General features: G+C 39.0%; 1 protein-coding gene across 1 annotated transcript in view; it reads left to right on the forward strand.

Annotated features, from left to right (window-relative positions):
* Positions 1-23,298, forward strand: part of stpg2 (sperm-tail PG-rich repeat containing 2) — a 66,377-nt gene that overhangs the window by 9,927 nt on the left and 33,152 nt on the right. The window contains exons 8-12 of the mRNA XM_088422447.1: positions 2,734-2,893; positions 4,544-4,707; positions 4,944-5,036; positions 19,516-19,678; positions 20,666-20,781. Coding sequence (XP_088278573.1) covers positions 2,734-2,893; positions 4,544-4,707; positions 4,944-5,036; positions 19,516-19,678; positions 20,666-20,781 — 696 coding nt within the window. The remainder of the gene's footprint in view (positions 1-2,733; positions 2,894-4,543; positions 4,708-4,943; positions 5,037-19,515; positions 19,679-20,665; positions 20,782-23,298) is intronic.

The following is a 23,298-nucleotide window of genomic DNA, read 5'->3' on the forward strand; positions in this document are numbered from 1 at the left end:
AGATGTTCATCTCGGTGTGACTCTGCGTGTTCTCCTGTGGAGGGATAGAGAGGAAATGAGATAAGGAGGCATTGAGGGAGGGATGAGAGGATAAGAGGAACAGTAGGGAATCTGCCCAGTTGTCGCCTCAACTATAGGCTACTCACATTTTTGCCGCACTATCATTTGGACAATAACCACATGTGGGATTGTGTGTGCGTATGTGTCTAGTTTGGAAGAAAACAAGCTGGACGAAATAACAGAATTCAAATGAGCTTCAGTAAAGTTCTAACAAAGCTCAGTTGGGAGTCTTTTTTTTGGGGGGGGGGGGTGGAAAACTTGAAAAAGAGCATGGCGCAGTGTGAGCCTGACAGATGGGCCTCCTTGCATGTGTAACATGCGTTGAAAGTGGTGGCCTTCAAATAACGGGCCATGTGACAACACAGATATTCATGCAATAATTGCTTTTTCATGCCCTTTCAGAATATAATAGCTCATCTGTTTCTGACGGGACACATTTTGTTCTTGGGTATGAATTGATCCAAAAATGGTGGTGCTGTAGTATATCAAGAGATTTAGCATGTAGTGTGTAGTTAATATGAGTGCGGTACAGTGATCCCATCTTTTATGAATTTGTGTTTTTTTTGTGCAATCTGTTTTTCAGCTAAAAGCAAAAAAGCCCATCTATTCATAGTTTTGTGCTTTTTCTGATGTAGCCTACGATGCCAGAAGTCTGTGCCAAACGTTACTAGAAAGGTAGTAATTGGTATCAAGGAAGTATGTTGAAGTGAAACATGTTGACTCAGGATCTTTGCGTGTTCTTTAGGCTCCAAGTTTTATCCTGGTTTGTTAGCGCAAGTTACCATACTTTTCACACTATAAGCAGCACCGGTATATAAGCCACAGAAGCAAAAATTGAGCAAAAAAAAAAGTTCTTTTGTCACGGATAAGCCGCACTGAACTATAAGCTGGAGGTTGTCACATCAGATATCTAAGCAGAATGATGGTCTATGGAAGTTTTTTTGTTTTGTGTTATTTTTTTTATTTATTTATTTTTTTAAAATTGCCTGTTTACAGCAACATCCTATCTTCAACAGAATGAACATGCCTACATGTATAGCGCCATCATATTTAAAGAAAATGGATACATGAATGGATGGATGTGTATTTTCACCATAACGCCAACAGAATACTGCAGTTAAGTAGCAGTTCAAATTCCAAATCAATACTTCAATAGCGGCTTCTTCTATCCCACATTGTTTCGTTGATAGGATTGTTTTAGTGAACATATAAACACATTGCACATAATTCCTATATATTATCATATTTATAGATGATCATATATCAAATTTGTGCATCACAAACTTTGTTACAAGAGCTTATGAGAATCATACATGATTCTTATATTTTTAATACTACATTTTTAAAACACTTTTTGAGCACAATCTTCGATTTACATCTTTTCAGTTTTATTTTAATATGTGTACCATAAATCGACACCTTGAAGAGATACCCACATTTGCTTTACAGGTGGATTGTCTCTTGGTGGCCAACCCAAAAAACAAAAACAAAAACCTACAGATGAGCCGCATTGAACTATGAGCTGCAGGGCTCAAATCATGAGAAAAAAGTTGCGGCTTATAGTTTGAAAAATACGGTATGCAAAGTTTTTGCTCCCCAGCCGGGCTATTATAGTGAAAGCTTGTTTTTGCCAAATTCTTTAATGCTCTGTGTGAATCTACCCTTCTGCAAGTAATTATGTGTAAGTATAATATGTATGAAATGATTATAAACATTTTTAGGGTTGTTACTTGCAGTTTATTGCTGTTCTCAGCGTCGCCATGCGAATAAATGAGATTTAATATATAGATGTTCTTTCTACATTGACATCTTTGCTGAGTGAGCCACCATTAATGTTATTTATCAGAAGCTCACGCCGTAATTTGGATAGACAGCGAAACATCATGCATCACAGCCTCACAAGCACATTACTGACAGGCAGTGTAGTCTGCCCGTGTCTTGAAAACCACAATGGATGTTCGACTAGACTTTGTAATTATGTTCCAGTTGTGATTGTGGTTGTTATGTAAGATACTGTAGCTTCCATAAGGCTTGGAATTGATTTGGCTGTGTGATGTCACACTTGCAGGGTGGACAGACAAGTCCCAACTATTTGTATACAAAACATTTAAAAGTCCATTTTTAATAATATACCCCTCAAGTAAACTTAAAAAAAAATGGCAGCACGAAAACAAATATAAAATCCAGCGATGTTATTCCAATGTTTTTCAGGGCTTCCGCTGAAGCATGTAGCCTTCGTTTGCTATAAGTGCTGCTGAGGCTGATTTAGCATCGCTGTGGCTGACATGGAAAAACTGATGAAAGGTCCATTGAGCTGAGCTTGACAAGCAAAACTTGAGCGGTGCTAAAATAGCTTTTGCCTTAAAAACAAAACAAAGAAAAAAGAAACCAGAACAACAACAAAAAAAACCTCTCCTGTGGCACCAGAACAGTGCTTATTTTTGGGCCCAGTGGAGTTTAGGCATTATGTATTGTCTAATAAAAATTGAGGCCTTATACTGTGAGTTATTGTCAAAGTATATGCTTGGATAAAACACATTAACATCTCGGGTAGCAAGGGAGTCATTGAAAAGAGGTTTTATTTATGAAATTCTAGCATGTTAATGAACAAGTATTGAAACAAACCTATGTGAGTGCTATCAGGACCCGACACCTCTCCACTTTGTGCAATAGAGGTTCAAGCCTGCCAAGGAAGAGTCTCCTCCTGTTGGTACCTATGATGACCCACGCTGCGCAATCCCAATGGCTCATGTTGCATCAGGGATGGGCAAAAGCCCATTTGGTGTCACAGCAGAGCGGTTCCCGTCGAACCGCAATGAAAGTTCCATGCCAGGTTAGTGTGTGTGCTTTTGTACATGACAATTCATTTTAATAACCGTGCTTCAGTTGTCATTGTACTCAAGTCAGGTCATGAACTGAGGATTCTAAATTAGATACCTCCAAATGTAGTATTTGTTTTAACCCACATAAACAAGGGCAACGATTTTTGTCTTGTGCTTTAATGAAATCTAAATTGGAATTAAATGCAGCTTTTAAAGATGAAAATAATTGAGATCTGAATATATAAAACAGGTTATCGTGAAGCTGCCCATAATTTGCTTATGTTAAAGGGTACATATCTCCATTTCTGTTTTTATTATTATTATTTTTCATCTATGTTATCTTCATTCATCCTATCATTTGGATGTTGCTACGATAATGGCTTGGGGCAGAAATGGTGACTGCGTTTTATGAGCAGCACATTTAAAAAAAGCAGGTACAAACGACGAAGCATATGTGAGGCTCCGTAAAAATGGTGATGCATATCTTTATCTTTTCACTCAGGGAGACTGCACTTAATCACCAAGCCGCCAAAGTAAATGAGTTGTATAGGGTACAGATCCGTGTATGTGGTGCATGCAGCAGACCCCACTCCCCAAAACTTGTCAACTTCCCCAAATCCCCAAGCTTTCAAGTGTTTGCTGCTTTTTCAGAGGCTAGCTGTTTGTTAGCGATAACCTGTGCATGTAGGATAACGCTGTGCCTCCCTGTTTACCTTTTGGCTTTGACTTGAAAATGTTTCAGACAGCCTGCTTTGGCAGTGAGACCATGGCCATAACTTTGCAAATTCAGAAGGGCTCGCTTACAGACACATTTTGGGACATAGCAGACAAACAAAGATTCACTTGTTTGAATCCCAAATAGATTAGTGGACAGGCAGGGACACAAATATTTGTATACAAACAATGAACAGTAATCGTCCATAATGTGCTCCATTTAAAGTTGGCAGCAGTCGCGTGTCTATTACATAAGTATCACTGTTGAGTCTACGTCGCAGGAGCAAGTATTTGCTCATTGTTGTTGACTGACAACGCAGTAATCCCTCATTTTTCGCGGTTAATGTTGACCTTTTTGACAGACGCCCGTTATGCTAATGAATAACAGAAAAAAAGACTGCAGTGACGTACATAAGGTTTTCTTCTGTCATTTTATTTGTCACTTACGGCAAAGGTTGGCATTCTGTCTGACTGAGGTGAGCATTCCATCACAGACTGATGTCTGTTTTGCAGACGAAAGAATGACAGACCAGCTAAAAATTGTAAAATGCCCACCTCATGGTAAAGAAGCAACGACAAGAGAAAAGTGTGATTTAAAACCAAGGAACTAGAAAGAACCCCCCCCCCCCCCCTCCCCCCCCCCCCCGGATAATAGGAACATATTCAGTTGTACTTAAGCAAGGCAAGTGGCTTCTACTTGAGATGAACCCAGATGGTTGAAAAAAAAGCGGGCATAAAGACCATAAAAGCATTTTCATTCATCGAGGTAAAACTTACTCATAAATGAGTGTATGGATCAGTGTATGAGGTTCATGCAGCAGTAACATCACCACAAACAAATATCCACCACCTTGACATCTCGAAGCAATCAAGTATGTGCCGCTTAGCAGATCCATGTGTATTGTACTTGGTGGCATAGTGACATCCCTAACGCGTACTGTGTCCAGGTCCGGGCTCCTACAATGTCCTGCACCAAGGTTTGGCTCAGGAGAGTTTGAAAAGGGCATTTTTAGAGCGTGCCAGGAAAGGAGGTTTTGGCTCCACCACTAAACGCAACAACATTTTTCTCAACAAGGAGTGCATACAAGGACCCAGCCCAGGAGATTACCAGGTACAGTGATACCTGCACTCAAAAGAGATAAATTAGGTTAGAAACCAAGATCAAAATACGAGTGACAAATTGTTTAAGATACAAGCTGTCAAATTTTCGCTTGGACCTGAGCCCACAGAAAGGTACGAGCGCAGTGACCTTGTAAGCCATTTATAAGACCAGTTACCACTATTTTTGTCTTTTGGGTGAAAACATCCTCCATGTAATTTCTACTAAACGCTGTTTATGTTTGTCAGGTGGAAAAGCGTCCAGAGGAGCTTTACAAAAAGCAGCACACAGCCGCATTCAGATCAGCCACACAGCGCCTGGCATCTTCAATTGTGGCCAAAGTAAGTCCCTCGCTCTGTTTTGTCACTCATCATTTAAACCTCTGGACTTAACAAAAGTACTTAAAAGAAGGAAGTGCCAGTTTTCAGACTTTAATAAGTAGGGCATTGCAGCAGTAACATAGGAACCACTACTACAATGATGCCAAGGATCCTGTTTTTCTCCAACTTTCATCTTTGACTGCTTCCTGACTTTTACTGAATTAGTTATTGTGCTACTTTTCCTACATCCTTATTAGTCTCCTTCCAAGAACATTCTGCCTTTGTTCTCTTTTAATTACATTTGAAGACGACTCTTTGGTCCATTTTTGTTTTTAACATCGACTAGAAATACAAAGTTGGTAACATGTAGCATATCCTTCCACATATTTGCAATTCTGTCTTCTGTTCCAAAATACAATTGAATGAAAGCACAATTAAAGCTGGGATTGAAGGTTATTTCAATATAAAAGCAGTTTAGTATAATTAAACAATGAAAACTGACTGACAATGGGGAAATTAATAAGACTCAGCCATAATGTTCCGGTTTTACATTGAATTTGTACATGATTGACGCAGTGATGTTGCTTTTGGCTATTCACACTTTTTTTTTTACCTTTAGTTCAATGTTTGGGCTGAGTAAAAATACCGTACAGTGGTAAATAAGCTTTTTGCAGAAAACCTTTGTGGTCTATTTTGAATTTGTAAATGTAGAAAAATCTCAGGTAATTTTAAATCCAACATTGAGCCTGGTTGGATTTTTTTCAGCATTTAATCATATTAGAATAGAGGCAAAACAGATGTACTGTCTTTCAGCGGCATAGCATGAGTTAGTTCATTTTTTCTTGCATGTAATAATTGAGCCTTTTTGAATCTTTAGGGTGAGGGTCACTAACCTTTTTGAAATTAAAAAAAAAGGTACCATTTCCGAGATAACAGATTTGCTTAGTATGTGCTGTTATTAATAATCTTGACATTCATTCATGTAAAGACACTGGTAATGTTGCCAATATCTTAAAGTAGGTTAATAAGGCATGTGTGGGAGAAGGACTACATCCAAACATCCAGTATGTCGCAGAAAGCTATCCTGGGTGACCATGTGTCCAAGTTTTTTTTTTTTTTTTTCTTTAGTCCAAGTGACAAAATGTGTAAAAAGTTGCTTGCACTTGGATACCACTCACTAACAGCAACTCCATCTTGTATGTCTATTGCGAGCCTATTTTGCAGCATTCGTAGGCGGAGGAGCATCGGGATTGACGTAGCCAGATGCGTTAAAGCCCTTCTCCGGCACAAAATAAGTTAAAGAAAAGTTGGAGCAATGCTATAAAAACAACAAAAAATCAGCAAAGTGATTGCTTGATTTCTAATACGTAAACAGTGTACCTGAGTGGCCACGTGTTCCGGCTTCACACTGAGCCTTGTTGATGAGCACTTAATGAAAACAGGCCCGGGGAAACGGTAGCTGCAGTCGTTAGCCACATGCCGCGCGGCCCCCGCGGCAGCCGAGGCCACACCGGCGTCGACGCCCCCACCATTTGGGAAGCAGCTGAGAAAACAGGCATAGGACGCATGAAAGGATGGAAGGCAGGATGAAGGCACTGCCGCACACGTCTCTTGTCATCTGTTTCATGTGTAGCGAGAAGCTTCATGTTGGAAGTGACGGCAATAGCAAGTATGAAAGCTGCACTCTGTCATGTTGAATGAACCAAGATGTCTGCACGTGGCCATTGAACACGCCACAAACACCTGTTACCTAACTCACTTTAATATTTCCTCTTTGATAGTTGTTCCTTCTTCTTTTTGCTATTTTCTTTTTTTCCGCATTATTCATAGTATGTGCAATGTCTGATTGTCCAAATCCACTCTTTAAAGGGATACTTATTTAGCCATTTTCAGCAGCCCAAAATGAATAAGAAAAAAAGAATGAAAAAAATCTTACCTTTTAAAACTAGATTCAAGTATCAACCAATCACAGCTCATTTGTCTTCTGGGTTCCTTATCAGACTTTATGGAGGTGTGATTGGTTTTCATTGTGTCAAAATTTGCAGAGCAAATCGACATTGATCCATTCCAATGGAACTAGTCGTGCGGCATTAGCTAGGTGTGATGAAACATTGCCGTTGTTTGTCGTGGGACGTGGAAAATGATTTTGGGCCAATTCAGCATGTTGAATCAGGTCGGGGCCATCCCAACAATCCTTGGTCTGAGTAGCTTTTTATCTAGCAAATTAGCGCACAAGACGAGACAAGAACTGGAAGTGATACACGCGAAAAAAACAAGCCGGGCAAATGTTGAAACCTTTATGATGCTCAACTTGATCAATAATAACATACTTTCTCTCTTAAAATGTAGCATATAATATATGCAGATGCATAATGAATTGAGAAAGCTACAACAATTTTAAAAGATGAAAGTTTAATTCCTTAGTTTTGGGTACAACATTTCAAGTTTTGGCGCATGCATCTTTCAAAGATCCATAGCAACCAGTATGTTAAGAAAAAGATACTGACTTCCAATTTTTAGGAACTGTAGAAAACCCACTGGCTGGAAGTTTATTGCGATTTAACCTTGAATATTTTATCTCAAAGGTATTTGACCACAAAAAGAAAATACTGTTCTTGCTTTGATGATTCAACACTTTTTTTTCATTCAGCAGAATACAAAAGGATCACCTCGATCACCACTTCAACTATGCGCTGGGTTTATTATAGGGCAGGGTTAGGATGCATTGCGATGATCTTTTCATCTTAATGGAGGTTACCAGTCTTCATATTATATTTTGTCTTCATCAGGTTAACACAAGCAAAACTTGGACTTGCCACTGTCACAGATGGTTCATTTGTCACTGAGGTACATGGTCGCACCATCATGAGAAAGTGATCGAGAAGTGATCGAAACATTATTATGGACATTATTTACGTGACCTCCTTGCATGCAAGGCGTTTGAAAACCTTTCCAGTAAATTTCATAATATGAATTAAATTGCTTAATTACAGTACATTGTTCCATCCATTACTTTTGTCTCAAGTTACTTTTATTTTACCCGACTAAACTTATATGTCTCTATATATATATATGTCTATATGTCACTATATCTATATGTCACTATATGTCTTCGAAATGACACTGATGTTTTTATCTGTGCATCTCTGTCAGTTTTAGTTATGGCAAAGATTGTTTTATAGATAACCCTAATAACTAATAACCCTTATATCAATAATTTGTTAGGTACTTTACAAATGTGATGCCAATTTATAAGCAGTAAATAAGAAAGTTATTTAAGCAGGCAAATTGCACTCTTGTTGTCAGATCATTTACTGGCTATTTTAAAACTTGCTGATAAGCCCCAGGGAGGCTTTTCGGAAGAGTGTTTAGTATGTCTTCCTCACAGTTCAGGGTCTCGAGTTCTATTTCAACTCGCTCCGACCTTCCTGTATAGAGTTTTCATGTCCTCCCCAAGCCACATTCCAAAAACATGCACGGAAGTTTCATTGGACACTCTAAATTGTCCTTAGGTATGATTGGATGCATGCATGGTTGTTCGTCGTGTGTGCCCTGCAATTGGCTGGCAACGGGTTCAGGGTGTACCCCACCTAGTAGACAGCTGAGATAGGCGCCAGCAGGCCAGCGACCCTAGTTAGGATATGCGGCTAGGGATGGATGATTGGCCCCAAAAATCCTGATCATGGTACAATCTGGTTTACCTGACATGAAAGTAATTTACCGGTAGTTATGTAATTGTAGACAAAACATAAACTGTTTATTGCAACAAATGGCTGAATCATTAAAGGATATCTTTGAAGAAAACATGATTTAGTCCACAGCCATTGCCAGATCAATTTTGTAGAAGAAAGCTAAAAGCATAACTGCTAACAGAACGCTAACTCATAGTTATGTGTTGGCTATACGCCAAAAGCGGAATGACTAACAGAATCCTAACTCACAAAAATCCGTGTACATGCATGTGCTTTTGAAAGGTAGGTGGAGTGTGAAAGTTGAGTAAAGGTTTTCTTGACTTAATTTTTTCTCCAACAACAATGTCCTTCCATCTTTACCTGCCTCCTCCTCTTGCTCTCTCGCTCTGCCTCATAATGGCCTCTTCTCCGTCGAGGTCGTGGGATACACCCGCAGGCAGTGCCCGGAGACAGCGAGTGAAGAATTTAATTTGGACCGATGTTCTCCCCTGAGGCGCTGTGGCATGGGCTCTGCCTTCTATAGATTAGTGACACATTGCACTGTCCCCCCGAGCGACGGCGCACACAAGCTCTCACTGGCTCTTTTGTCACTTTTTTACACGGCTTGCCTTTCTGCTTTTTCTTCATTGCTGTCAATTTTATTCTCCCGCCACTTACGCTGAGATGAATGGAGGTCCGCGCGGACCACTGAGCGGCAGGCCGGACAATAGCCGGATAGCAAAAATGTTGACACCCAATTTGATCGGAATGACTGAAATGTAGTTGGATAATACAATGGAGGGCGCTGGGCCAACTTTGCTTTGATTTCAATTTTTACAATGAGGAAGAATGGAAGTTCCTAAATCTTTTATGAACACTTACCTTGACAGGCAAGACGTGAAGTCATATTTTAATATTATCCCCATAAATGATTTGCTGTACAATGAAGCTAAAAGTCAATTATCCCACCTTCTGAAAGTGACACAGAGGGGTGTGAAAGTGTTCTCGTGTTATGGATTCTTAGGCTTTGCACAGTACTAAAGCTGAAAATGATGCGTGGTCCTGTGAAAATCAGGATTCCAGCTGAAGTCTTGAATGCTCCAAATGACAAGTGACTTTGTATCCTTCTTGGCAAAGGTATACATTAAATTAGTGTGAGTTTGCTGTGTAGAAATCACTACCAATATTTGAATGTACCCCCACTTCAATAATCTATGAAGGGCTAATCGTATGTATTATTTTCCAAGCACATCATAGTACTATCCTGTCAGTTCATACTGACAGATTTGACAGAACATGACCGTGATTTAGTATTTTTATTTTTGCAAACTGCCCCTTTTAATAGAAAAGGGTTTCTTCTTCTTTTTAATGCTTGTGGGACAATTAAAAAAAAATGTGTGATGTAGATCAACATTACCTTATACACATGCAAATGAGCCACTGCTCACCCCGCCTCTGCTAGCCCAGAGCCAATGCAGCTGACTGTTTTTGTTACCATAGTGACTAGGAGCACTTACTTGTTGAGCGCCGAGTCCACAAAAAGGAGTTTGAAATTCAAGGCCCCTTAAAGTTAACAAAAGCTTTCATTCTATTTTAATCCATGTCAGCAGCGTTTGGTAACCAAATTACTCTTGATTAGTGTCTCTAACTCATCGAGCGCTTTGGGAAAGAAAAGGCCAATTTGAAAAAAGGTAAATCTTTAAATGGCAACATGGGATAGCACAATGACGTAGTAGTGACTAGCGTTCGCTGCCGAGAGGTTCTAGTTAGGAAGTCCAGTGCTCGTGTGTATGTACATGCACTGTGTGTAAGGCCACATTTGGAACATTTGTGCGTGCGTGTGCGTGTGTGTGTCTGTGGGAATCCTCGGTAGTACCTGCGGCATCATCATTACTTTGACAGCTGACGGTAAAATCTATAGTGAATCTAAAAGTCCATTTGGTCCCTGGTCTGCCATAAATAGAGGCCACTGTTGCCAGTAGTCATAAAAATGCAATGAAAAGAATGTCAATAAGGGACAAACATACGTCTCTCGCCCGTGGCATCAGCGCACCAGTCGCTTTCGTTTTTTTTGTACTTTATTTATGTTCTGCCACATTTCATAAACTCTGTCCTTGTCATCAGTCTTGCTATTCGCTCTGACTTTATTTCTCTTTATGACATCTTTTTGTCAACTCTCCATAATGTACTTCTCTGAAAGCAATATCGCACCACACGTTTTTTCCCGTTTTCCCCCCACACCATACGCGTCCCTGACATTAATGAGGTACTCTCGCCTCATCAGCCCGTGTGACTGATTCGTGTCTGTGAGGAGCGTCACACTGGACAAATTGCTTTTTATAATGTATGTGACCTTTATGAAGGGCACTTTTTTTTCTCGTCCTCGCAGACTTCACACAGCCAACTTGGCTTGTTAGCAACTGCAGAATTCTGGCCTTTCTGTGCATTTGATGTTCGGTCATTTACGATGGAATCTCAAAGGTTGAGCACAAATTAAAAACAAGTCAAAACAATTCAAAACCCTTTCCCAAAGGAAACATCTAATTCTAAACTCATTCAATCCCAAAGACGTACTGTGAGATTTTTTTTAAGAGTCTAGTCATTCAAATCCAAGTAGAGTAGATCGCCGCCATACGAAATTAATCCGTTCCGGGGTTGGGATCGTAAGACGAAATTTTCGGACGGTGGGCAATAGAAATAGAAGAAATCGAAGAAGCTGGAGTAATTTTAAGTGGTTTACTGTTTGTTTTCTGTCTTTTGAGGTTTTTCTTCTATAAAACTAAAACAATACATACAAGTAAACAAAATGTTTATAAACATAAAATGTAGCAGCAAACATGCATGCGACACAAAGAAGGCAAAACGTAACTCACAAGCGATACCTTTTTAAACACAAAGAGCAAAATGGAAACCTTGAGAACCTTGTTGTTATCAAGCGGCTGCAATCACGGAGAAACCCCGGAGGTGCAGATTGATGAAGCCATGAAATAAGACCTGCGTGCAGTCGCAGGCAGTTCAACGTGAACAGATATTAAGAGCAATTACCTAAAATTGCCTGAAGAGGGAGGCAAAACTACATAAACACAGCCAACCCCACAGGTCATTACAGTTGTTGATGCCGTAAAGCGGGAAAAAAGCCTAAAAGAGGGGACGAAAAAACTTTGTATACCACTTCGTAACGTGAAAAAAATGTAATTCTGGGCTTATCTACTGAGGCTGCTGCCCCCACGACTCGACCACAGGTAAAGTGGAGGATAAAGGAGGATGGATGCTTGGATGTATAAAAAAAGCCAGTGTTGCAAAGCAGTACCTTATAAACAATGGATTTTAATGTTTGGCTATACTGTACTTGTCCTGTCATTTTTTTTCCTCCCGCTTTGTGTTCCCTGCAGTTCTCCCCGACCATCGGTGCTTTGAGTCATGGTGTGTATTGAGTGACACATGTAATAATAATAATAATGAAATCCATCTTTTAATATCCCGCCAGTTACACTGAGCAAGCAGAGAATGTTGTTCTCATCATAACTGATATAAGTGCTGATAAAGTGGAAAATGCTGGAGACATATGACAGTTATTATTATTGCTGCTTGGCGGCTCTCACTGTAGCATTTGCATGCAGCCGACATATGAAATGTGCTCATATTCGTGGCATTATGAGATTTGTCCCAGTCAACAGCGTTCCTTCTATGAAAAAATAGTGATGTCGCTTTGAATGCACGTAATCTTTAGATGTGCAGCATAAATGGAAATCTCCCAATGCAGTTGTCCTAATGCAGTGCTTCACAACTTTTATTGAGCCAAAGCACAAATATGTTCCAAAAATGTTTGTACATTTTTGTTAAACTAGTAGATTAACATTTAATTTTTACGCCTGTCATGTGGCCGGCATTGATTGATAGGATATTTTAAGGAGGATATTTTCAGGATATTTTAAGTTATGGACCAATTATGACAACTTGGATAATTTTCAGCAGCATACCTGATGATCTCTCATTGTGCCACAGCATGATGGTTTGGAATCACTGTCCTAATGAATGCCTCCTCCCCATCTGCAGTCGAGTAAATAAAAACAGCACACAACCACTGAATACTCTATAGCAGTGGTTCTCAAAAGGGCTTGTAGTACCCCTGGGGTTACTTGAATGAATTAATTGTTTCAGGAAAGTATAATGAATGGTCCGACTCAACTTTTCATGTGCCACCTCTCGTTACCTGTCAAGTTTATGATTTATTTTTGGGAACACATCTCTACTATGCTCCCAAAAGGGGGAAGTTGAATATTTTTCTGTGAACAAATGTTTGTTTGTAATTATTTCTTTTTGAGAACAGGTCTAACACTTTATGTTGATGATTTTTTGGGGGGACAAATATTTAATAATAATTAAGTTCATGATTTATTTTTGCGAAGAGATCTCTACTCTAATCCCAAAACAGGACGCTTTACCTTTTTTTTATGAAAAAATATTTATTCAAAATGAAGTCATTCATTTTTGATAACATATTTCTTTTAAGATTAAAAAAAAGAGGACCTTTTAGGTTGATAATTTTTTGTGGACAAATACAAATGAAGTTTGAAAGGGTCTAAATTTGAATAAATCATACACTATTGGCATATTTTCCTTTTTTTTTTCTTTTTTTTTTTTAAACCACAAAATACTTTGCACTGGTTAAGGGGTATTTAGCTGAAAATGTATTAACAGGGGTACATCACTGAAAAAAGGTTGAGAACCACTGCTCTATAGACTTTTCACAGAAATATTTTTAAAATTTTTGATTAAGACATTAGATAAAATTTATTCTAAAATGATAATAAAAACCTGTAACCATATAATTAAACAAACATACCGTCATTTTTAAATAGTACCTTTAGAATATATGTGTATATATATATATATATATATATATATATATATATATATATATATATATATATATATATATATATATATATATATATAAAAAATTTCCTAATGTTATTACATGTATTAACATTATAAATCCAACACTGCATTTTTTTTCTAAATACAATATGTTTAATTTGCCTTTGATTTTATTAGTGTTCCACAAAACATCAGGCGTAAAAAAAAAATTATTATGTAAAATAAACTAATTATATCTAATGTATTGTTCATAAAAGACGTAACATGTTTGAATATTCTATCGTAAGCTATTGCGTCACATCTTTAGTCTAAAATATTTGTATTTGGGTATGTTGAAATGAATGCCATGCAGCCATAGAAAAAAATGGTGGGAATAATGAGGAAACTCATAAGAAAGTAGCGTTTTCCCAAGAAAGAAGTAAGTAAGTTTTGTTGGTGCACAGATGGTGAAGTTGCATGTTGTGCATTTTGAGGTTTTATGATGTGTGGACCCTCTCTAAGTGAGAAAATCTCTTCTAGCAGAGAAGTGCTGCTCATTGTTAGTTTCCCGCTGGCTGCCTGTTATAAAAACAAGCAGAGTGGAGAAACAAAAATAGAAGATGTTGGCTAAACACTGCATGAGTTTGAATCAGCCATGGTCGTCGTTAATGATGGGCCACACGTCCAATATCGCACACCTTATTTTGTGTCATGGTAAATGAAACCTCTGGGGTGCATCTTATTGATTGCACTGGATGTCATGACGATGCTGATTGCCCATCTTTCATGTACAATGCTTGACAGAAATGACCATTGTCTTAACGATAAAGTCCGTCACTTTCCGTGTCCCCACACGGAATGTTTGAACCTTGGTTCTGATATGACCACTCAGTGTTCTGAATGAAATATATTGTAGTGCCTTGAGATACACGTGTAGTTTTTCCGTCACCACGTTCGTAACCCAAAACACGTGAGCCATTGATCATCTTTACTCACTGATGCGAATGGGAACACCATGAACACAATCGTGTACGTTTTCCAATATTTTGCGGGCGTAAATAAAATGACTCATCAGGCATGAGTGGCCCCACCGTGTACAGTACATAAGAATTGTTCTATATGGCGCTGTTGTTTTGCTTGATTGTAATCACTTGGCTCATTTCAACCACTAGAGTTTGCAAAGTAAATGCATCTTTCATAGGTCCCACTGTATTGTTATTAACATTCCCAATTGGTATGTATTTTGTGGTTACCGAGCTACGATTATGTTTCAATGCACAGCACTGTGGGTATATAAAAAAATGGTTTAATCCCTGAAATGTTTGTTATGAGGACCTTTGCACAAACCTGTTAGTCCGTGAGCTCAGATATTGAAAAACTTGTATGCTGGGTCGGGAATACCTCAAAATTCAACCAACTCAGCATTAGAAACAATGTCTTGGCAACTGTGTTGATAATAGTTGCGTAGAGAATGGAATCTTTGTCGACACACCTACGCGATCATAGTTTCCTTTTACAAAATGGACTGGAATCAAGCCCATAGTAGAAGCATAACTTGAGGACTTTTTGTTGGTACCAAGATGTTTTCAGCTTCAAACTGAGTGAAAAGTGTCATTTACTTCAAGGTTAGGTTCACACTGCAGGGATTAATGCTCGATTTTGATTTTCTTTTCATCTTTTTTTTTTTTTGCGAGGTCGTTCACATTTCCAAATAAATGCGTCGTGTATATTAAACATGTTTATGGAAGTACCTGGCCATGTTAAAAAAGCTGACATCGCGGGGCCAGAATATGGTCATCCTGTTTAATACGAGGAGTAAATTAAAGAGGGCAAGGGTAAAGGGTAAAGCCAACAATTTATTAACACTGCCATCAAAAGATCTGAAACAGGTCAGTTAGGGGTGAAAAAAAATCGGAATTGTGTTACTTCAGGTTGCAGTGTGAACCTAACCTGAGTTATCACTATTTCATTTTCTTGAGCTGCTTTTCCGACTCTCCATAGACTGTTGTTTGGATTCATTTGTCTGCTGATAAACTCATTGTCAGCAAGGACCTGCATTATAGACGACCATTAAATCAATTAAAACTTCTTCACTTTTACATTGGATTAATTCAATCAATTGCGCGCCATATTAAGACAGTTTCTGCATTAGTCCATTGCTCAAGCTTGTGTCCAGTCCAGCACGATGTTGCCCGCCAGCTGTCTCCGGCAGATGTTTGAATTGTAGAGCGTTTACATGCCAGCACCCCACCCGTCTATGCAGGTGTGCAGATTTTGATGCGGCAGCTGCGTGTTTGGATACAGACAGATGTTGAGCAATAGCATCTTGATGATTTTGGGAGCTAAGCAGCCACACAGACAGTCAACAGGCAGAGCCCAGATTAATAAAGATGTAAAATGAAAAAGGCGAGCTGCTCGTTTTTTCAAGTGGGCCCCCTTAGGACTTGGCGGGTCTCGGAGGGAGGGACAGGGAGGCGGGAGGTGGTGTTCCAGGTGTGATTGTCAGTGTTTGTACAGGACACAGTGGCTGCCAAAGCTTACAGACAGCTTAGTTCATTATAGCACACATTCATCACAGGGAGACTTGCTCTTGAATGCCTTCCAAAGTCACGTTATTTGGAGAAGGATTAGCTTCATGCAGGCATGCAGACACTTGATTAGGTACCGCAAAATCTAATGACATCCCGTATTGCTTCTGCTTACAGCTTGCGGTGCTGTACGACTGCACTGCATCGCACTGACAGATGCTCCTTGCCAATGTACACCACTGCAACCACTATCATTAGCATTATGTTAAATAAAGATGGCTGTCTCATGGGTGATCAGTATTATAGTCTTGTAAAGGCAGATTTCTATACTGGGTCTCTGCCACCCGCTTAATTAATTTCCCAGAAAAAAAATGTAAAAAAGACAAGAAAATTGACATATATGTGCCAACATTTTTACAAGGTTTTATACAATTGTCAATATTTTATACAAAATGTCAACATTTGCCAAAACGTTTAAAAATACCTGAAATGTATCATTTATTTCTACTTGAAGCAAATGCGTTGCCCAGTGTGACTTTCCCTTCATTTTAAGACACTCTGTATGTTTTTAATATGTTATTGTTTCAAGAATAGTCAAGAATAGTCATGTAAAATGTCTTTTTTATTGTAAAAAAGTAGGAAGACTTTATACACAAAAAATCGAACATCACAACTCGGAAATCTAGACTCAGAAACTAAACTCGTAGAATGAGACTGACTCGGAAAACAGACTCAGCATGACAGGTTGAGAGGTTGACTTGATGAAGTTCTCCTGATGTGTAACTGACAACTTACAAATACTGTCGGCTATTAAGACATAGTAAATTAAACTATAGAACTATTGTGATTGCATGGCGACTAATAATATCAAGGACTAAACTAGTCACAACCAGTCACAAAAGTAAATAGAGAATCCTACATAACAAAAATTAAAAATATAAAGTTAAAGTTAAAACTATATAAAAAATACAAAAAGTGACAAATACCTGACCGTAGCAACAGATATCACAACACCATTGATGCTAACCCTAACCCCCAAGAAAGTTCAACTCATAAACCAGTAATCTTAAGATTTCTTTATTGCTTGACATTTTCACAAACGGTACAGTTAAAGTGGCACCAATAAACCGAATAGAATACCGATAGTATTAGTTTTGTCTCTTATATATTACATTTAAAGGTCCATCTACAACCTCGTTAAGGCCTTATGACACTCAGCATACCTCAGCTACTAAAAGATATTATTTAGCAGATGCTTGTCAGCCTGATGATTACGTACCGGCTGTGCTTTTGTAGCACATTAGCCAGCTATTCTGGAAAGGTGGTGGCGGTGGTGGGGGGTGTTCATTGTTCATTTAACCAGTTCTTATTTCTTTTTAATTAGCCAACACACAAAAGTGCGGACATGCAGTGTTAATGGTGAGATGGCCATTTGCCGTTCATTTTAATGGATGACAAGTAATTATTAAGTGCTTTGTTCATGTAATCAGCATAGAAAGCCATCAAGATTCTTGCTGGAGTGAGAATACAAATGAACGGGTGCTATTTGGGCTATGACCTTTACATTAGGTTACATATCGATGTCCGAGCGGAATCCTCATGCTTCCAAAACCAAATTTCACTTGTCATATACATTGTACTTTACCAATAAATTGTAATCAGCAATTACGTATGGTTCCAGAAAATTGTCTTTTGTTCATTGAACACAAAATCTTTGCTTTCTTTGTGCATGCTCCATTCTGTTGTCACAATACAAACTATGCTGCCTCTCCCCTCATCCTTCCAACATGTCCACAAATGAAAAGCGGAATCTGAAAAGCGGAATCTTAGAGCTGGTTAGAGATGATTAAAAATGGAAGACCAGCAAGGAAGTAGGGTAAATGACAGATCTGCTATGTTAAGTCAAAATAGATGGTGTGGCTAAATTCAGTCCTCACCATCAATTATTCACTTGACAAGACAAGACTGATTCTTCTTCACTCGAAGCCAGCTGGGTTCTCTTTCAACATGCGTTAGTTTTGTCTTTTCAAATGATTCAAAAGAGCATTGGTAAAAATGAGCTCATTGTGTGAAAATCACCAGTAATATTATTAGAAATGTGGCACTGGTCCTTTGGAAAAAGAATGCGATTAAGAGTCCACAAAGAAGCCATTCCGTGAGCAAACGGCGTGTTGTTTAATGTTAGATAATAGTCCAACAAGTTTGGCTTTGTGCTCTCGTGAACAGATGGTCTCTGATGGAGGCCCCAAAATATTGAGACAAAAATAATGCACGCACATTTATTTTCAGTTTCACTATAATTGTAGGTGGTGTTCTGTTAGGTGCCCTTTTAAATATTTTTCCTATGTGTATGTTATTTTTATCACCTTCAAAAAACTACTGGTACTTTTTTGCTTGTTACAAATAGCTAAAAGTGTAGCTTTTTTTGTTTGGTTTTTTTTTAGAAAATGAATAACAGATGTTCTTATTTTTTTTAACCTCACCGCTGAAAAACAAATATTTTGTCTTTGGCAAAAGACATATACATTTCTTTTGTGAAATACATTTGTAATGCAACAAAAAAGGTTTGGAAATGCTGGAGAATATGAAGGCACCAGAAATATTGATGAGAGCTTCAACATGAGTGGGAACCACGAAAGAGAATAGCCACGTTTAATACATAAACAATCACAACATCCGTGACGGTCAACCTCTGTTCGTTAGCCGCAGAGTGAAACATTACATTTAAATTTGCGGCAGTGTGGCTTTCGTTCACATAAAACTTGACAAGACTGCTTTCGATAAGGACGGGATGTCTGAATTTCCTCCATGTGTCGTACGGCTGGCTCACTGCTTGACTTTCCAGAACAGGCTGCGTGGTGGCGTCATTGCACAGCACGCCTCTGACGTAGTATAGGAGTGGACAGCGAAAAAAAAAAAAAAGTCTGTAAGCGGACTAGAAGCGTGTGAATTTCTTTTTTAGTTTCAACATCGATACACAGAAGTGACCTTTTAAATCGTAGTCAATGGGAATCACTGATGTTTTAAATCAATTTAAATCATTGTAAATGAGAATCCCGATTCCAAAGTGAATCCATTTTTTGGCACACCCTTACAAAAATCGTTTCGTCCGGTGGATACACCTTGATTTGAAAGTAAGCACCCATGGCAAAAAAATTAAGCGTCAGGGATGCAGGCAAACAAGACTGCAAACAAACAACTGGTATCGTTTGCTTTGAAATCATCCCAAAACATTGTTGTCTTTGTTGATTTTACTTACAGTCTCTCATTCTGTACATGTCGCCACCTAACACAAGATCAATGAACATGTTGACACAACGTCCTGAGACATAAATGCTTCCGAAACCGAAACGTTTGTACTTTGGTGTTCCTGTTTTGGTTAGCACAGGTAATGACCCAAGTGAGAATTTACTGAAAAAGTAAGCTGTGTCTCACACTCAGGATTCCCCTCCACCCAATGCTTACAACATAAACAGGACAGCAAAGGACACGAGTGGACGCTTGTCAGCTCAGAGTAAAGAAGCCAGAAGACGACAAAGCAGCTTCCTGTCGGCGGCACCGCGACACACTGCTTCCTTTCTATGCTGTGTGCTCACTGGTCCAGGTATACTGTCTGTCTGTCTGTCTGTCTGTCTGTTTGTCTGTGTAGTGAAACAGTAAGATTTCGTGGAATCCTTTCCTTGTTATCTATGAAATCAAAGCTTTGAACAGAATGTAACAGAATTTTGTTGAACCTCCACCTCTTCTCTTGCTACTCTTTGTCACAGTACAAACTACTGCATTATGGGACTGGCTAAACATTACAAGGCCAGCGACTGCTTGCAATGCCTTCATGGAGCACCTTTTGAAAATCTCTGATCTATCCAGTAGTAGCAGTTGTAGAAACGGGAGTACAGTGAGAGTAGCGCCCCTCGCCCTCCAATTAGCTCGCCATCTCGGCGGGCCTCCGAGCTAATATTGACTTCAATTACAGTCTCAATGAAGAAAATGTTGTTTCAAAATGAATAGATTCCTGACTTAGTTGGATAATTTATGACTTGGCCCATTTCACCATGGGACTCAACCCATGAGGCACCTCCAACTGTTTAACCAAATTCCAATTTGCATATAAATAGATTTGCTCTGTTTGCTGTGCTGTTTCCTACACACACGCACGTACACCCACACGCACACACACAGACACACACCCACACACTTTAAACTGTGCTTAGTTGCGCACGCATGCACAATCGTTTTCTCCATTACTGAATTTGCATATAAGAATAGGTCCACAGTGGTTGGACCATTAGGGAACATTATATTCGTCATCATTCTAAAGGAAGCTAACTATGAAGTTAGCACGGTGCACATAAAGTCCCAGCCGAATGCCATATGGTGGCATAATTGGAATATTCTCCTAGCGGTTACTATGTGTTTATTGTTTCTCTCTTCTATGTGTTTGTTGTTTTTTGTTAGTTATAACCTTTTGAAAGTGCTCTCCGAAGGTTTCAGTTTTCATGCCAGTTTCATTTAACCCTATAGGAATTGTATGACGGTGTGCTGTTGAAATTCTGTAATCTTATTACATAAAATGCCACTGTTGGCCGACTAGGTCCAGGTGCATATAATCCAAGTGTGAGATCCTCCCCGCCAATGTCTTTGATGGCCTCCAGAGAAGAGCGCTTCAAAGAAACGGGCAACACCAATCCTGGACCTGCCGCTTACCAGGTACACTTTGTCCACACATTCAGACTATGACTACTCTGTGTGTCCTTAAATTCAAATGTGCTTCATCATGTTTATCAACTCAGAAGCCTTGAGTTTTCATCAGGACATTTTGGGGGGATTTCTAACTTCATTTCTTTTTCAAAATGTTGGGAAAAAAGGAGCAATTTCAAGCTTTGCCTATTCACCATGCGAAAATGAGTTCGAGTTGTGTGCAGTGCTTGTACTGTAATGTAACAAGAGTGGTGTCCTGGCCTCACCACCAACATTTTGGTCCAGGGTCTCTGCAGAGGCAACAAAACGGGCAAATATATATAAGTATTATCGTTGTGATTCTGAGTCTGTTGTTATTAGATCAATATTGTTATTTCTTTTAAAGGACCTCTGCCTGGCTAAATAAAAATATGGGCAAAGTGAATGTGTTTTTATGAACCGGAAACTAATTTGAAAGAAATCTATTCAAGCCTTATCTTGCGTATTGTGTTGTTCTAATTGAAGTAACAACTTTGGGCGACAAAGGGTGCGGGTGAATGGGAGAGCGCATGTTGCTTGCGGTCCTCGCTGACTTTGAGTAGTCAACATCAAAGAAAAAAACAACAGTTCACTTTCATGCTAATGCATACACTGGCGTTATCATGGAGCTCTGGCTTTGCACCCCCCCAAGCCTCTTTGTAAAAACAGTCGCAATAAACTCTCAGTACGTCTCTGAATATCATCGTCCGTGTCAGGAATTTGCCTCAGTGTGACCAAGTGTCCCCAAGCAGTGGTCGTAATAGACTCTTACTGTCTTCTTCATTTACATTCGTCTGATAGACGTCTTCTGTTTTGTCTTTGTGTTCCTTCCGGTGTCTGCAAATTGTCATATAATGCAAAATCGACACGAGTGAACCATTCTCAGATGTGAATAAAGCTCGTTTGTAATTTTTTGCATTACAGATGATTTTTCCTACTATAGAACAGAATGTCTTTGTCATTGTACACAGGCATACAACGAAATTGAGAGTGCTTCGATTGGTGAAAATGAACATGCGGAAGCGTGGAGCTGCCAGTCGAGTAAAAAATTTTGAGTCGCAAATTTGTTTGAATGTACTTACAACTGAACATACTTAAAAGTAGATCAAAGACGTTCAAACTTAATTGCGAATGTGTTTGCAAGAAATTGTGAGTATGATCAACCATTTTTGTGAGTATGTTCAAACTTACTAGTAAATACGTTTTGAAGGAGTTTGCCAGTCAAAACTGTTTACTTTTGGCAGTCCATGATTCTGAATATCCAGGATTAAAATGAACAGAAAGAGATGGAAAATAAGTAATCACAAAACATTAAACTTGACAGGCAAATGTTTCAAGGAACCTTCGAACATCGACACCTTCTTAAAATAATTGCCAAAGTTATTTTTTTCAGACTTATCGGGAAACATAAAAAAACTGAGCCGTTTGATGAAAAATTTCATATTCACTAACAATTTAAAAAAAAAAATCAACCTACTGACATACAAACAAGACTATAAAAAATGCAACATGAGACAATAAAATGACTTTTTTTTTTATTTCTTTGTGCCTTTGTCAAATTTAATCCTTATTCTCTAACAGTAAATAAAGTATAACTAACAAAGCATAATGCTTGGGGAGGCTTGTGCATTCATTCACTTCTTCTAGCTCTTCTTTGCTGGGTTCTGGACTGATGCCTATTAGTGTAACAAATTGTCAAAGTGATGAGCCTCGACTGGCTTGATGGATTTCATTGACTGGGGGCCCGAGATCTTCCTCTCTTCCTCCAGAATGCATTGGAACAATCTTATCTACGCACCTCTACCAACTTGTGACAGTTCTTCCCCCACAGAGGCTTCTGGGAAGGACAGTTTGAAATGGACCTTGCCTTTACTGCTAAACTGAAGAGCCTTCATGTTATGCAAAGTCAGGCTTACTGCTTTTTTGCCTGGTCTGATGCTTAAGTAGTAAGATCAAATACGTTTCAGAAACTCATTGTGTTAGAGCACTTTCATATGGTAAGGTAATGGCCTGATTCTTGCAGTCTGGAGTATAATGACATAGTCATCATAGTCAGCTGCCTGCTGATATTCATGATGTAGTAGGAAAACGGTTGGCCTGGGTAAAGAAACTTTTGTCCTTGCAGGCAGCCATGCTTCTGCTTTAGTGTCAAACAACACCGAGCAGGTCCCTCAATCAGTTCTTAATGACAAATACATACAACCTCTGCCCGCTTGACACACTTAGGTCCACAATTAGACTAAGGCACTGCTTGTCCTACAGGATTCAGACATTTTTTATTGGTTCTTTCAGAGAAACCATGTGTAGAGGAAAAAAAAAAGCCTTTCACACTTTAATATTAGTTCCATTTCCAAGCTTCTAATTGATAGAACAATGATGAATTGAGTCGGAACCCCTCAGCAGAAGCCCAATTCTTGCTAATTGCACATTGCCGCTGCTGTTCTGTACGGACTTGAGACTCGCTGATTGAACTTTTGTACCTATTTCTTTGCCACCTTTGCGCTTGTG

This window comes from Hippichthys cyanospilos, chromosome 1 (genome assembly GCF_059441005.1).
Source record: "Hippichthys cyanospilos isolate Australia breed blue-spotted pipefish chromosome 1, RoL_Hcya_1.0, whole genome shotgun sequence".
In the NCBI taxonomy this organism is placed as follows: domain Eukaryota; kingdom Metazoa; phylum Chordata; class Actinopteri; order Syngnathiformes; family Syngnathidae; genus Hippichthys; species Hippichthys cyanospilos.